The sequence below is a fragment of the Bombus terrestris genome, chromosome 11, assembly GCF_910591885.1.
Source record: "Bombus terrestris chromosome 11, iyBomTerr1.2, whole genome shotgun sequence".
Taxonomy (NCBI): Eukaryota; Metazoa; Arthropoda; class Insecta; order Hymenoptera; family Apidae; genus Bombus; species Bombus terrestris.
Window position 1 is genome coordinate 17238862 of NC_063279.1, and position 17702 is coordinate 17256563.

At 38.4% G+C, this 17702-nt stretch overlaps 1 protein-coding gene across 4 annotated transcripts in view; it reads left to right on the plus strand.

The window, feature by feature from the left end:
• LOC100648142 (one cut domain family member 2) overlaps nucleotides 1–17545 on the plus strand; it is an 85057-nt gene extending 67512 nt beyond the window's left edge. For 2 of the 4 annotated variants that reach the window (XM_048410481.1, XM_048410482.1), the window contains 3 exons: nucleotides 503–526; nucleotides 1227–1336; nucleotides 8204–8337. In XM_048410481.1, the coding sequence (XP_048266438.1) occupies nucleotides 503–526; nucleotides 1227–1335 (133 nt within the window). In that variant the 3' untranslated portion in view covers nucleotide 1336; nucleotides 8204–8337. Of the gene's footprint in view, nucleotides 1–502; nucleotides 527–1226; nucleotides 1337–8203 lie in introns of all 4 variants that reach the window. The other 2 variants (XM_048410479.1, XM_048410480.1) reach the window with 1 other exon arrangement.
• Nucleotides 17546–17702: the final 157 nt, after the last annotated feature.

The following is a 17702-nucleotide window of genomic DNA, read 5'->3' on the forward strand; positions in this document are numbered from 1 at the left end:
ATCCCTAAACCCCTTTTTTTCTCTCCACTGACTTGTTGTACGTGTTTTTACTTCTATGCCCTTGACAATCTTTTCTCAATGTTAATGTAATATATATATATACAACATTCCGTATGTATTTATGTATACATATAACAAGTCGAGATTACTTTTTTTGTTTGGCTGCGAGAACGTACTTTGCAAAAAGAGTAATTTTGCTCGTGAACGGCAAGCTAGCGTTCCAAATAAAACATATGAATAATGATTGCTGAAAAAGATTATACGTAAAAAATAAGTATTATAGAAACAAGAAGATATATGTATGTAAGAACACACATAACAGAGATAAAACAGAACAGGAATGAAACATTATACACACTTGACAACGACATTTACAATCGACGACCCGGTAGTAAAAAAACAAACAAAAAAGACAAAAAAAAAAAAAAAATATAAAAAGTCGGGTCGTCAAACTAAACGAGTTCACCATTGATTCACATTCGTCTCTTTTTTCTGCTTTCAGCTGCACAGATTCCACAACGCGCAGGTAAGTACGATCAAATTACGTTGAAAATCGTTTCCCTTCCGTTTCTTCCATCGTCTTAATTGAGCCGATCGTCAATTAGACGCACGTCACTATGTACTCGCGAACCGTGTCTACTTGCACGGAAGAAAAAATCTTCTTACTCGTGTCCATCCTTTTTCTTCTTTCATTTCTTCCGTTCCTTCTTCCCCTTTCAATACTAGTTCGCCTTAAAAGAGAAAATCTTGAGGTGTTTCATAATGGTTACGTATGGAAAGGGGATAGCTGGAACTGGGGACACAATCGATTCGCCGCGTTCTCCATCTCATTCGCGCGGCTTTCTTTTCATCCACTAATTACCAATTAGTTCGTGTGTTTTCGCGGTAATGTAACTGTGGCACTATACCTCTCTGGTAGTGTCTTTTTAGAAACTTTGATTTTATATCCGTTCGTGCTCGTCGCGTTTTATTTTCACGACATTCGTTGAATTTTTCCATCTTAATTTCCATCTTAACCAATAACATTAAGTTTTTAGAAAAATTAATATTATTTCGAAGGCGAACAAATCGAAATTTTCAAAAGGGATTTCAAGCTAATTCGTTTTATCGTTCGTTTTATTTTATTTTTCATTATCATTGTTCTCTTACACGGGTAAAATCGGTTAGCAATTTTTTGTAATGATCCTTCAAGGGATAGATCGACTAAAGGATCGTTTGAATTTTAGCATGCAAGAGGAAAGACGAGATGGCGAACCAGGGAGAACAGCCCGCCCCCAAGAAACCGCGCCTGGTTTTCACAGACCTTCAGCGCCGTACTCTACAGGCTATTTTTAAAGTAAGTCTTGTATAACTTAACTTGCGTTTTGATCGATACCTCCACCCCGTTCTCGATTGTCCCAGGCGAATGGATGCTCAAAGACACTATGGCGAATTCAGTCCTCGTTCCTAGGAGCGTCCTTTGCCCTCCCTTTATCTAGTTCTCTTTATTATTTCACCTTTTCGTTTCTAATTTATCTGTTAGAGTAATAATATATTAGTTAACTATTAGATTACATAGGTATACCTAAGGTAGTACTAGGTATATCCAAATATTTTCTTATTCTATAACAGTTTTAAGAAAAGGTCATTCGCGAAGCTACATTAAGTAAATGAAAAATGTTCCTACCAAAAAAAACATGTTTGTGTCGTATCCATAAATAAAATTTTGTAGCTTCATTTGAAAATTCATTTATATAGCTTGTCTTAGGAATTGTTGTATAAAATGATATAATTGTCATGAAATAATTAAATTTGAACGAGTGAATTAAATTGAAATAATTAAATAAAACGAACAATGAAGGACGACGGAACAAATTCAAAAATCTTTTTAAAAATTTATAAATCCGATTTCAAATGATGAAAACCTACTTCCATAGGGTGTATATATTGATAACAGAGTACCCCTCGTATAAACGCTCACGACCGGCCGAGTTTTGCATGCGTTAATGGAAACGCTCTCAACAAATCCTCACTTAACAAAATTACTACGTCGTCGGTAAATTATCTGGATAGACACCACGTGTATCCCGCATTCTATTGGTGCACCATAATAACAGTGCACGGAGGGCATCGCCGAGTCGTGGCCATTTTGGCTCTCCAAATCTTTTTAAGCTGATTTAATACTCATCCGGCAACTCGATTCAGTTCTTTGCTATTTCGCCTGTATCATTGTGATCACTTCTTACACAGTATTTCAGATACCCAAATTATATTTTCGTAAACGGAACTGAAATTCGGATATTTTTTCTATTTCAGAAATTACACTGTAATCAAATTCATGTATTTTTTTCCCTTTATATTTTTCAATTTTTTAATTGGTTCTATTTGTTCTTTGTGGAATGCGGATAGTTTATGGTGATGTGAATGAGACCGTGATACCAGTGCGAGTATTTTAGTTACTATTAACCCTTTGCAGACGACGAACCCATATATGCGTTCAGTGTAAGTTATCCGCATAGCCGATGAACTCACATATGCGCCAGGCGAAAACAATCGACACGGCCGATGCGCTCGTGTTATGTACGCGTTCAGTGTGCCTTTACCCGATGCTCTCGATACAAGCGCAAAAATGATAAATGTTTGCGATGGATAAGTGCGTCGAGAGTTATCACTCAGCACTCGTAACAATCTTTATTTCATACGTTTCAACAAATGTATTTTCTGTTGCTCGAGGTACAATTCGTTCTCCTGCATCGAACTCGATGTCACGGTATTTTAACTTCGAAATGTTTTCCTCGCGATCAGATCGAAAAATAAACAAATATATTTTTATTTTTGAGATACGATATCGCAGAAAAATTTCGGAGCAAAGTTTTGCTCGCTAAAAATCATTTTTCTGAATGAATATAAAGTTTTTTACTTACTTGGTTTTTTCCCATAGTTTATCGTAAATTGTTCTATGTTTTATTTTCAAACAATTTATTAAGATAGCTATTCGTACGGTATACTAGTGTCTTACAAAATACACGTTTGCATCTTCCATATACATCTTTAGATTTTAGATTTTCGACTGTGCTAATGTAACCACGTCAGCCAAGTTTACGTGACAATCGAATTTCAAAATGTTTCATACAACGTACACGATGTATTCATAAAAGGTTCTACACGTACTTGATACTTTCGCGAGTTGCTATAATTACTGCGAAATAAGACGAAAAGAAACGAAATAAAAAGGAAAAAAATAAGCATTGTTAAAAAGGCGTGGGTTGGATGGACGATATCTATTCTGGTTTTCGAGCGTGTGGCTGCGATCATGGTGGCGATCGACGCGTGTGACCAAGGAATCGGCCGCGAAATTATTCAACATGGATCGATAGAGGCGGCTTTACGCGCGACAGGGCTGAAACTAACCCAGCACCCTCGTCCTCCCGCGTCGTCACGCTGTCCCTGCGTTTTTCTCCGCGTGCACGCGAGAAATCAGCCTCCCTTTATTAATGCATGCGCCCTGAGAACGGTTCGACGGAGAGAAAAAGGGAATCGAGTGATTTCGAACGAAGGATATCGCTCGTAGTAAAGGGAATCCTATAGAATATTATAGATGAATTACGGATGTTTATGTAAATTTATGCTCCTACCGATGCTCGCAAAGAAATAATGTAACTCGAATAAAAGTGTGAATTTTCTTTTGAACGATATGACGTACATTTTGCTGTTGACATTTTACATGTACTTGGAGACTTGCTTATTTCTAAGAAAATGTATTTTAACGTCAGAATTACGGATAAGTGGAACTAAAATGTGACATTATGTTCTAGAATAATCGTAACTAAGTATAGCGAAATATTACCAAAAGATTATGTTAAAGATAAACTTTCAAAAATTACAACAGATTAATATCCTCGCTAATTAAGATTGATAACGTCATGAATTAATAGGGAACTACGCCAAATGTTCGCCATAAAGACACATAGATACGGTCGTTATTCGAAAAGGCGAAGAAAGAAGTCGTCGATGACGTCGTGGAATTCGCGTTCGCGGCTGCTCACTCGATACCTTGCTCGTCGAACCGTCGATATCGCGGCCATTCGACTCCGCGGTCTAATATTCTACAATCCTCGAAAGGCACACAACTGCTACCAAGTTAGCGTTTGCATTAATCAGAAAGGAAGAACGAAGGTGTTCAATGAACGTGTAAGAAATTCATGCGGAGAGTCTAGCTCGTCTTCGAAATTAAGCTAATTTGACTTTTTAGTAAAATATAAAGTCAAGCTCGAGTCTGATCCATTCTATACTCGATTAAGTCGCCTCGATTCGTTTTTGATCCGGGTATTGCTTGGTTGGATTCGGTTCGGTGTTCGGGTTAAGTCTGGATTTTAATCAAACGAGGTTTACATGAGAATTAATCAGGGTTTGATTACGGTTTCTACACTACTATAATCCTAATCTACGTTTTATTTGATTAAGCTTTAAATTACTTAACTTAATTTTCGATTTGGCTTCCATGCTTTGCCAAACTCAAATTTCATCGAACTTTGTATTTAATTTAAATTGAATCCCTCGGGATTTGACGTTTTTTGTGTCTTCAGAAAACTTTTTCCTCTTTATCAACAATTACTAAGGAAGAACCTATTGTTTCATGCTTTTTCATAATGAGACACGTATAATATCAATAATAATATTAGTTAAATCATACAAGAGAATTTTGGTTGCACTATATAAAGTTTTCAACAAGATTTCGTTCCATCACCCTTAAATTCGAATCTACCACGGGTGAAACTTAAGCTAATTTCGGGGTCAGTTTGAACAAGGTGCAGTTTGAGATACGATCGCGGGACAACTATGAAAATAATGTAGATGTTCCGTTGGAAAAGGGAAAAGCGCTGGTTCGGCCGGGCTCTTTGGAAGTATGCCAAATAGTTGGCGAATTGACCTTAGCCCAGTTAACGCTTCTGCTCGATCTTTCTCGCATTCCGCTTCTATTTTCCGCTCGATTATACGATTCTTAAACTTCCTTGATCCCTTCAATTCGTCTAACAAAGCTATCAGAAACGCATGTTCGACCTGTTATCGATAAAAGCTCCCGAATGAAAACTATCAACCCTTATTATCTTAAAATTTTCTCGAATTTAAACTTTGAAATGTTGTCAATCGCTTTTGTGTTATCAAAACAAGTACTTACATTTACTGAAACTAATTTTTTTAGCTCCTTGTCCAAAATAGGTTTTCACCCGCTGGAAATTAAAAAAAATAGGATCGTTGCATTAATTATTTTTCTCGCCCCTGTATAAAATTCTTCTACTCTGCGATTAAATATTTCGTTTACTGCTTAACAATTACTTATTTCATTCCTTAGATTAGATCTAAATTGCCATTTATCTACTTAAATGAATACAAATTTTGCTAGAAAACAATTCTACGTTGTATGTACCTTTAAAAATGTTAAAATTCAGCAAACTAATAGAAACTTCAATAATAGGGGGTTCATTAATTAAAAATCATAATTATTGTAATTAAGTTCAATAAAACTGTTCTTCGTATAGATAAATAAAATTACAATTACCAAATAGAATAAAAAAATCAATCAGAAATATTCTAGCAAACAGATACAAGAAGACCAAAGTTTCGAGTTAAAAATATATCGAAATATTTAGCATGTTTTTTAATATTGTAGTACCTACATAAGAGATGCTAGTTTGCCAGAGTATAAACAGCAAAGAGTTTTAGACGTGGTTCTTCGTCGTTTTCGAGATCCAATGTGCACCCCTCACCCCATGACACGTATGCAACCCCCTCCACGTCTCTCTTTCTCTCTCACATACGGTTTCTCAGGCGCGCACAGTAGCTGTCAAGGAATAATCACGATCCTCGCGCCGATAGTGTCCCGTATTTCCAACAATTGATACGCCTCTCTCTATACCGAACTGCTATCCCGTAGACTGTAGACAGAGGCGACAGACCTTCGTTTCGTTGCGTTACACGCGCTGAATTACAGCCAGACAGGATATCAATACAGTTCCTTAAACGTCTACCTTGTTTCCAAGTAAATGCAAGTAATTCCTTGCTCGGTCGCTTTTTCACTAAAATTTTAGCCACTCCTAGGAATCTACATTTTCCCTCCCTCAATTTATCACCATGTTTCTATGATCACGTGTATCAAGTATAATTATGAGTTAATAGATAAGTATATTTATAAGTTTGAATGGAATCGTTGATTCCGTCGTTTCATTCAAAATGGAATCAACGCTATTTAATTCTATTGCTCCCGCTCCAAACGAATGCCGAAACCCTCGTGGAATAAACACACGAAACGATTAACCCCGATTAATCCCTCTTCGGCGAAAACGAGGCATCCTGTCCCCAAAAATCCTGGCACGCGAGACTCAATCAAACGATTCAACCTTCTTCATTAAATTATCGTCCCCGCTTCGCTCCCCTCGCGCTATTTCCTTTCTATAGCCATTAAAGAAGAGGGGAAGAGGGTTAAGTCGACACGAGGGAACAGGCTTGTAATTCGTGTTGGATCGAGCATCCTAATTTGATCGGTTTTACCAGGCTAAACGATTGCACTTCGCACATAACGCGTTAATTATTGCGTTCTGCTGCACGCGCATCGGGCCATCGGTTTGTAATAATTGTTCCTTCGAGCAATCGATACTCTCCCTCCTTCTCTCTCTCTCTCTCTCTCTCGGTACTCCGTTCGTGTTATTGATCGACCTACGTCGAGTAAGAAACGTCGCATGGGAAGAAAGCGTACCAGCCCGTTTACCACATGTACAGAAATGTTTACCATTCGTCGAGTCCGCGATCAGGCCGCGGATTTCTTGTTTGATTCTTCCGGTTCCGGCATCGTGGCCCGCTTTGCGGAGCAAAAATAAGTACCGACTAGGAGACAGCGTTTGACTTCTCAATTCAGAGTGGAGAATTGTAGGTTGAGATGCGCCGAGAGAAGGGAAGGGATGAATATTAATTTAACGGAGGAAGAAGTCAAAGAAAAAAGGGGAGTGCTTCGAGCACAAAGGTTCCTATTTGATGCGTTTCTTCGGCGAAAGATTCGTCGAGGACGTAGCACGGAGTGCTCCAGCTTTTACCATCGATATTTATTTATAAGATTCGGCTTTTTCCAAGTTCGAAGCGAGCTTCGAGAAACGGCGACGGCGAATTCATTTATCGAGAACTATCTTTGTTTTAACGATTATTGTTAAGTTTGAATTAGCGCTAGGTTCGTTCAAACGAGTGGATAACGAGTTATCTAAGTTATTATAGAATAGTTAGCTTTATTATGGGTTTGCTAGAAATTTATAGGATTTTAGAGACCGAAAGTCACTCTTAGATCATTGACGAGTCTCAGCAGCTAAGGAATATTCATTGATCCGAAGACTGTTCCATAAATAACGTGCTTTGGAGTCTGATTCATTAATCGGCCAGCTTAAATTCTTAAATCTGGCTGATTCCTTAAAATACTTACACTCCTCTGAAATAGTCAAAATAGATTCTTTAATTTAGTAAGCCAATCGTATCGTTCGTAAGTCGATTGAGACTATCTCGACGATGCACGATCTTTTGACCCGTGGTTCGTTTATTCATACATCGAGAATATTTAAGAAAGTTAGCTTTTCGATCACCAATGAATAAATTATATTAGAGGAGAAATATATATATATATATATATATATATATATATATATATATATATTTATATATTTATATCTATAATTTCTTAAACTCTATATGTCGCGTGGTGGTGGTAAATAAACATACAATAATAATTGTTATTTTATCACAATATTCGTCCATTTTTAATTATTTTAAATCGCATCAATTACCGGGGTTAGTAGCGAATGGTACAATGGGTTTTTGTTACTGTAAACGTGAGGGGCAGTGACGAACCTTCAGTTTTTCAGGACCATCCAAAACATCTGCTCGTAAATATACTTTACATTAACTATACCACTAGCGTGCATATCATTCGTTTGTTTTTATCGTACAGTGAAATATTTTAATAACTCAAAATGTAATTACTGTAAAGTATGCAAAGTGAAGTAGTGGGTACAATATTTATCAGGCGAAACAAATCTCTATTTAGACTACGTTTCTTTTTGTTAGTCCTTTAATACGTTCGTAAAAACCCGTATCTTCTTAAACGTTTCCAGTTGAATAATAATAAAATTAACAAAATATATATTTCATGTCAAGCTATGTACTTACGAATACCGACGCATTTCAGGAGACCAAGAGGCCGTCGAAAGAGATGCAGGTGACAATCGCTAGACAACTGGGCCTGGAGCCGACGACGGTCGGGAACTTCTTCATGAACGCTCGACGCCGCTCCATGGACAAATGGAAGGACGAGGACCCGAAGACCGTCGCAGTTGAGGAGGGACAGCTATCACCGACGATAGGTATCGTGCAACGGGAACCAAGCGACGTTTTGTGACATACGTCCGACCACGAGGAGTACCAGGACGAGTCGCCCGAGGAAGATCTGTCCTTCTCGTAAGGGCGGCGATCTCTTAACGCGACGCGACGTTCGCGATATCACTCGAGACGCTCGACTGACCTGGAACGTCAGTTTTCAACAATCTCCGAATTGTTCGGGCCGCTCGCCTGCTAGAAGACTCGTTTCGACGACGTAGCGGGGACCGTAGGCCCGATTAGATGAATTTTCGGAAGGCGGCCCTTTGTACCGCCTAACCTAGCTAAATACACACATGATTACGTTCGAAGAATTCGACGAATTCTCGAGCGCGTAGAACGGAGAAGTATTTACATCGCAGAATTTTGTCAGACACAATGTGCGTAGAATTGTGGAATATTTAAGTCCGAGAGAGGTTGTAGATCGAGCGAAAAGCAAGGAACATAAAATGTAGAGTTTTTGTGAGAATAATTATTCGATCGATTCAATTTGCAGTAAGCGATCGATCGTTTGACTCATTGAGGACTAAGTAGTGAAATAAAGCAGGAAAATTTCCTGACATTATTGAAAAACGTACGTAAAGTAATTGGTATATTTTTTTATTGACATACATGAAATATAATAAAAACGTTACAAAAGCACATCATACGAACCAGAGACATAAAATCAATATCCGTCATTCAAACGAAACAATTTTATTATGAAGTCATAAATATCTCAATCTCTTCAAAACCCACAAAATTATAGAATGTAAGTAGAAGACATAATAGCGAAGAAAGTATGGAGCAAATGTTTTAAAAATTCTCTTCCACAACCATAATTAAAAAAAAAAAAAACAGGATTTGATAACATAAATTAATCTATTGAAAAACAAATTTGCAAATATTTGCGTTAACACCACGTTGGTCTTCAATGGGTTAAACAGAATACGTATAATAGTGAGATATTTAGGTTCGAGAAATTTCAGAAACTATGAATATCGTAAGGAACGTGGAACACGGAGTTTTCGTGAGGATAATTATTCGATCGAATCGGTTCGCGATAATCGATCACGTTTAGTGTGTTCGAACTTTCATAATCTGCCGTCGAGCAGGGCGCAATATTTTCAAGCATTTTAAGAAAAAGAGGGGGGAAAAACAAGCAGGTTTGAGAGCTGCCGAGGAATCGTGCACACTGGCGTCATTATCTTATAGCCAAGCTCCGGGAAGCACGGTCACTGTGATAATTTTTTAACGACAAAAACGGCTGGCAGCCTTGTTCGTGAATATTGCAGTTCAACCTCGCTACGTCCCGCGAAATGACGCATATTTCCCTCAATGTTCGAAACACCGTTTGCAACTCGATTAATTTTTCAAAATTCTATCGTTGATCCACGAAACTCTGATTGCACATTCAAGAAAGAGAAGAATGAAAAGAAAAGAGGAAGAAATTATTGCAGAAAACCACGTTCCAGGGTGTGAAATCGAGCATCGTGGAGTCGCGTCGAAAGAAATCGTATGGATTATCGATCTTTAATGGCGAGAACGTTCTCTCCCTATTCGTTTCGCTCGAACGATTTGATTTTCGTTCGAGAGTCTGATTCTCCGGGAACTTGGTGCCATAATTTGCCATATTAGAGTAAGATATCTCGATTCAGAGCATTTTCTAGTCCACGCGTGTTGGCATAGTCCTTGACGGATCGGCCAATTCTTTTATCTAGTCAAAATTGCAAGAAGTGAGCCTCAAGTTCTCCCGAAGAACACGTGTTCGAGGTTGTCAGCCTTCCTCGAGAATCAGAGCTGAATTCTGGCGCGTTCAACTCCTCGTACCCTTGTGAAGTTTATTCCTACCTTAGCGTATTTAGATACTCGTTGTTTTTCCATTGAGGGTTGAACGCGTTAATCCTTTATGATTTAAGAAATACCTCACGCAGATCGTGTTAGCATTTGTTTGATCTTTTCGAAGAACAGGGTGCTGGTAATTCCCCGTGCCATGTTTCGTACGAGATAAAAGAAATCGCAAAGGATTTCGGAGAATATGTTCGGAAAAAGTCTATAATTTATATTTAAAAAGAAGAAGAAAGAACGTTTTTAATGATCTAGGAAGACTCTCACAACTTTGTACGTCGCTGTTTTAAACCATCCTTGCAAAGATAGGGAAGCTATTCTTTTCGATCTTCTCACCGACAAGAAATAAAGCTCCGTATAACCAAACCTCCTTTCTCAAAGATTCCTAAATATTTTTACTCTCAAAACAGCGACGTCTGTAACCTCGAATGGTGTTCGAAAATTTTCAGAAAAGCGGAAAAACGTAGAATTGAATAGAAAGGGAGAGAGAGAATCGTACGAAGGATCGATGATCAAAAAGGGTGAATCAGGACTCGTCGTGTCCTCGTTGGTCGCTAAAGGAATACACATCGAACCCATGAAATTTACCAAAACAACAAAAATGGACGCGAAAGAACAGCTTCGTTTCTTAATACACGCTCACATTAATCCACACCTACACACATACATATATAGACACTATAACACTGAGACACCGAAACTAATTTAATGCGAGATAAAAAAAAAAAGGAGAAAAACAAATGTGGCATCGTGTCGAGGGTGCACGTGCCAAGTGATATATTCTACGTACGTTAAATGAACATTGTATATCAGAGTGGACGCTGTTTTGTGCGAATCGGCGAAGAAGAGGAGTAGACGGGACACGGGAGCTGATCGTTCATGAGAACTAGCAGTCTCGATATTCGACGACATGCGAAATCGCAGGGATGCGGATGAATGTGGCGCGCGCGCGCGCGCGTGCGTGTATGAAATAGAGCGAACTACAAAGACAAGAGATAAACGAGTAAGAGAGCGGGAGAGAATGAGAGAGAAATTGAAAAATAGAGAGAGAGAGAGAGAGAGAGAAAGAGAGAAACTTTGCGTACCGCACTAGATATCGTACTGCAATTGCGCTGTGCTATTGTACATAGTAGTGAGTGGGAAAGAGCGAGAGAGACTTTCGCGATCCAGGAAGGCGGTGATGGAAGAGGAATGAAGAGGAACCAAGTTCCAGGGCGGAGGAGGCTAGTTTTCGCGTTTTCCGATTGCACGCCAGCCATTCCTCTTATTTTGCGTTTGATGGAGGTTTGGTTAACTGCGTGTGATTTTGCCATGTGATTTTGTAGGGATCCATTGCAAGAAACGTTGCATCCTTTTTGCTTCGCGAGATTTTTAAAATGCTCGAGGCAGTGGGAAATTGTATGAAAATTTATCTAATGATATTTAAGGGTTGGAAAGGAAAAAGGGTAATGTATTTAGTACTCTAATTAAATCGAGCGTGCAACGATTCGTCTGCAAAGATTCCACCGCGTAATAAACGATTCTGTACTAGTCTATACAACTATTTCTTGATTAACAGCGTGCGAATTGTAGCGAAATTAGAAAAAAAACGACATTTTGCCCCACGTTCTTTCGGTTCCTCGTGATCGACGTTCAATTTCTTTACCGTTTCCATAGAGAAAGCTTCGACCCTGGTTAGCATGCAACGAAACGAGGAAAAGCGAATGATAGAATGCTATAGGGATGTGGAAATAGGGTTGATCGTTAATGAGTCACCGCGTATGACGGAAAGGCGAGAGTTCTAGAAAACTAATCGTACCAAAAAAGGAAAAAATAACACAGATAAAATAAGAAGAAACGGAAGCGTGCGTCGCGGCCGTCGATTATAAGATCATATATAGTACAAAGTAAACATATATTATTGTAATAACGGTTTAATTAACTATAAGGGGAGCGTCGCTGTTTCACAAACCAACTCTGAAGAATGTTGCGCGAAATCGTGATACACGTGGACGAACGTTTGATTCTCCGGGTTTCGATCAAGTGCTATTGTCTTTGGTAGCGTGTGCGCATCATCAGGCGTTGAAAGACCAGGATGATTGCAAAGGTTACAGTGGATAGGAGCGTCGAATTCTCATGGAAGTTTCCTCGTCCGCCACGATTTGTCGGACGTGACCACGACACCGCGATCGAAATTCTCAAGGTAGAAGAATATTGAAAGAGAAGGTATTCGCGCGAACGATGCGTCAAAATTTATGAAATAAAACGTGATTAGATATTGTTGAATGTGAGCAGAACTGGAAATGTCGTTCGAGAGACTTGGTTCGATGCTAAGAATCCTGAATTACGAAAAATATTGATTCAACTCATACAGTAGACAATAAGATACTATTTATAAATGCTAAGGATGAGACAGAAATTATGTAAATGATGAGGTTTTACGAAATTGAAATTATGGACTTGATTAGATGAACAAAAACAGAGGCACATTTGTAACAACTGTTACAACTGTTAACATGTATTAAAAATAAGGAAAATGTAAAAGCAGGAATTTTAAGAAATGGAAAATTCCGAAAATTTCATTTCACACCAGCAATAGTCGATTTAATAGTAAACATGAGAAACAACAATCTTTGGAAAGAAACCAGAGATCGAAGGATTACAGAAGATTAGGAACCAACTTTCTAGGCACGAATTCACAAACAATATCTCACAAAGAAACAGCTACCAATATCGATCTTAAAGTGTCATGAAATCCAGTATAAACCCAGAATTGTAAAGAAATGGTGTCGCATCGTTGAAATAAAAGAACATTCGCGTAGTTCGAGAACTGGGAAATGGAGGCGATGAGGAAAGTAACCGGAAGCGGAGGAGAGGAAATCGCAATTGTAAGATTGTTGTGGCTCACTCGGGGGTGATATATGTAGAAAAATTTTAGGGATACGGATGGGGATCACGGGAAGGAGGTGAAAGAAGGTGATAAGGCAACTGTCTGTACGATAAATCTGTAAATACGAGTTTAATTGCGGTTATTAATTAATTGTGCTCGCGATTGAGAACGATGAACATTATTACTATTATTATTATTATTATTATTATTATTATTATTATTGTCACGAGAATCATCATTGGCATTACCATTATCATCTTCGTCACTGTCATTATTATTGCTATTACTATTATCATAATTATTATAATTATTTATATTACTTTCATTCCTATTATTACTATTGCGATTTTTATCACTGTAACGAGAGACGGATATAATTGATTATTAATATAAATGTATTGTAAACGCATTCGTTGTTGAACAAGATGTGTGTGAAAGGGAAAGGGAAAGAGTGAGAATGAGAGTGAAACTGAGAGGGATGAGAGAGAGAGAGGTTTCAATTAACTTAGAAAGAGAAACTATTCGACTTTCCGAACGAAGAGAGCTGACGTATCGTTAAGAAAGAGAAGAAAGAAAAAAAAAGACGTCGCGTTTAAATCAGAAAACGACTAAAAACAACAGGAAAATTCAAGAATAGAGAGTGGGCTAGCGAAGGGGTGGGTTATCGTAGGAAAATGGGATATCGATAGGGACACACAAACGCTAAGGTTACATAGGCGCGAAATAAAACGAAGAACAAGAAGTTAATAAAAAAAATACAGAACCCGCTAAACGTAAAGCAAGAATATAGTATATAATTATATATATACTATACATAAAAATATAAATATATATAAATATATAAATATAAATATGAATATAAATATAAATATAAATGAATGATATATTATATATATATAAATATATATATATATATATATATAAATGCCATTTTCAGGCAGCCGGGGTTAGTTAGGATCGGGGTGGGGCGGGGATGGGCTTCGGGGAGGGATGTATAATTTAATACAGAGAAAAAGACCCTAGCAATCAAGGGGGCTCGATCGTCGGTCGATCCACGGTTTCGATCGATCGACGATTATCGTACGCATTAAGTCGCGACAAGAGCGGACCGCGGAACGACACACGGAGAAAGAACGCAAAAGGGGGTGAGAAACACTACGAGCATGAGACGAAGATAAATGTCTGTAAATCAATGATCTATTTATGTAACGCGTTCGCGGTGCGTAACACCTCGTCTCGAATCGACGATCGATGGCGGAAACGAGTGGCAAGAAAGAGAATAAAAGAAAATGGTGGAATCACATGTAAACACCGTAAACTGTAAAAGAAGAGAGAAAAGCAAACGAGATCGCTGAATGACTATATATATACGCGGACTATAGGGGGAAGAATTACTTCGACGAGCATTAGCAACCCTTCGAACGAACGAAAGGTTTAGGGAGCGATGAAAAGGAAGAGGAGGCGGCGCGCATGAAGCTCGAGACGTAGGCGAATGAACATATTATATATAAATATAAATATATAAATATATAAATATATATATTAAAAGGCAGAAATAATAATAAGGGAATAAGAAAAAGAAAATGACAACCGTAGAGACTAAGAGAATCTATTTCGGGTCCGTGTGTGTATACGCGTTTTTTTATATTGCAACGACGCAAGTCGGGCGCGCGAGTTTTAAATCGATAGAAAAGAAAGGACGAAAGGGGAAAGAAAGAGGAGGAGAGAGAGAGAGAAGTTAGAGGAAGATTAAGGAGAGTGAAAGAATAGAACGAGCGTAGCCGTAAAAAGTTAGTCCTTGGACAGGGGTGGAATTGTTTTGGGGATTGACGTTGGACAAATGTTAAGTAATATATTATATTATTATATAGTACGCGTCAAGATGACGAATGGTTGAGGGAGGGGGCTGGTTTTTGCTCTTTACTCGACTAGTATTCGCTCCATCGAACGAGACTCCCTTTTTTTCTAGAATAATTTTTCTCGTTACGTTCGCTTGTGTTTATCGTTTTTTCGAAATCTTTTTAACACTGTTTTACATGACTTTATTTATGTATTATTATTTATTATTATTTAGATATTACTTTATGTATAACACAGTTTATCACTGATCGATTATTTTACAAAAATTCAAGTTATAGTACTTTATCGTAATGGTATTAATGAAAATATAATCTGCTTCGATTAATTTAATAATCATTTCAGTCTTCATATAATACATATCCTGCAGATTAGAACGATGTCAATTGACGTACTATTTAATTATCGTAAACGACGCTATACTATAAATATCGACAAAATCTAAGAAAAAGAAATCTCTCGATCACGTTAAAGGAATATCAATTCAGAGTAATATTAACAATTAGTCGATCCTATTAATCATCGCAACATCTTATCTCTAATCTCCATGAGCCAATTATAGTGTGAGTAGCGAGCAAACCGGAGAGCAGAAACGTAAAATCTAGGGATGAAGTCCGAGGACCTGTGGCCGCGTTTCAAAGCCGTTCATGAACTATCTATCTGTTGATTGGAGCTGAGAATTCTGGGCGAATGGTCGGGGATAAGACACGTAACCATCGGTAAAAGCGAAGAAAAAATGAAGTCTAGAAAAGAAGGTATGAATGGGATAAAGAGAACAGGTGAACGGTTCGTACGACAATAAGGTATCGATTAGTTAATCAGAGATGAAATAATGTAAAATACAAGTGCAAAAGCAAGTATACATTATTATATTTATTATAATACGAGGGTTCATCGTGTCGGTATCCAGGTTAGGGAGGGGGACGGGGGTTTGATTCGAGAATTCGAGAAGCAGGGAATATCTTCGAAATCGTAGAACGAACGTATTCTCTTTTTCAGTGGAAAATTGAAAGGGAAAGTTTGAAAGGACAGAAGGAAAGGAGAAAGATGAGGGAAGAATGACGCGACGGAGGAGGGGATTTTCACGGGGCGAGGCTCCTTTTTAGAGTTTTTAAACGCGAAAATGCGCTGCGCTGTGAGAAAACGTATCGCTACGTACGGTCGCGGAAAGTTTGTTGAGGAGGGAAAAGAGCGGCGACCAAACGCGGAGCTGCACGATTAGTGAAATGATCGATGGGAAAGTGGAAAGATAAGGAAAAGAAGAAACGGAAGAGACGAAAGGTGTGTAGAAAGTAGCTGGAACGAGGGGATCGAGGGCTTATCGACCTCGATCCCTCGCTTTAGCGGCGTCCTTTCCTTTTTTCTCGCTGACGAAAGGACGACCGGCTGGATCGATGACCGCGGATCGATTTCGATCGCCGCGTGAACATACCAAAGGATCGTAGATTTTACGCGAGTAAAGATGAAAAAAAAACATTATTTATTGTTTACACTTATGTATTCATTAGTGAATGACACACAGACACACGTACACACGAATACACGAATACGGGATGAATGGAGAGTGAATGCGAGAGTGAGACATACGCAGAGCGTGGTTCATGAACTTGATCGAGAACAACGGTGTGTCGTTGATTTTGCAAACAAATTTTCGAAATAACGGAAACGAATGTGTGAATAAATGAGAAAGACAAACAGAGAGAAAGAGAGAGAGAGGGAGAGAGAGAGTGAGTGTGTGCGTGCGTGCGTGCGTGCGTGTGTGTGTGTGAGAGAGAGAGAAAGAGAGAGAGAGAGAGAGAGAGAGAAAGAGGTAATTTGTAAATGATGGAATCGAAGTTTCCCGTAGGATCGAATGGACCGATCCGTCGGGGAGATCGACGAGAGGCTAGTTTTTTCTTGTAAGTGACCAGTTTGTTAGCATCCGCTCGTCGATCGACCGATCCAGAGATCGAGAATCCAATGGAATCGATGCTACCGTAATTGTTAAACAAACTTACGAAAAGTTCGATCTTTTCATTTGCTATTGATTAAATATAGAAAAGATAGACGAAAGAAATAGCAGACAACGTGAAGGAGGGGGAGAATGGAGATCGAACGATCGAGCGGGAAATTCGATTGCAGCATGCGAAAACGTGTAACTATGTAATAGAGACACACAAGTTCTGGCGGGTCGGAGGGCGATTGTAAACTACTGTAAACTACGATGTTACTACGTTTTACCAAGAGCTTATTGTAGTCGAGAACCATTTAAAGAGAAAAAGAGAAAAGTACCGTACACACAGTGATACAGGGACATAAGTACACGCATACACAGACATAGAAGGATGGGGAAAAAATGGAGGAAAGAGGTAAAAAAAAACCATATATCGAGGCGAGAGTCAAACCAATCCAAACCAAACCAAATAAACCAAAACAAACAAGATAAAGATAAAAAACACAAAAAAAAAAAAAAATAAAAAAAATGGTAATTGAGTGTAGCACGAAAAAGAAACTTCTTTACACTTTTGCACGAGACGTGTGTTGTACTTAAATTAATTATCATTGACATATGTAATTAACGTTTTATTACTTAGCAATTAAACTTAATTTATTTATGATTAATCGGAGTCGCTTGTGTTGTGGCACGCCCTTGTTGAACAACTGATCTTTAGGTGAAGCTCGTTTGTTGTTTTACGCTCCCTTTTGACTATCGAACAGAAGAACGAGGAGGATGAATAATGTGCAATTCGATAGCGTCGAAATAAAAATTAAGAGAAAC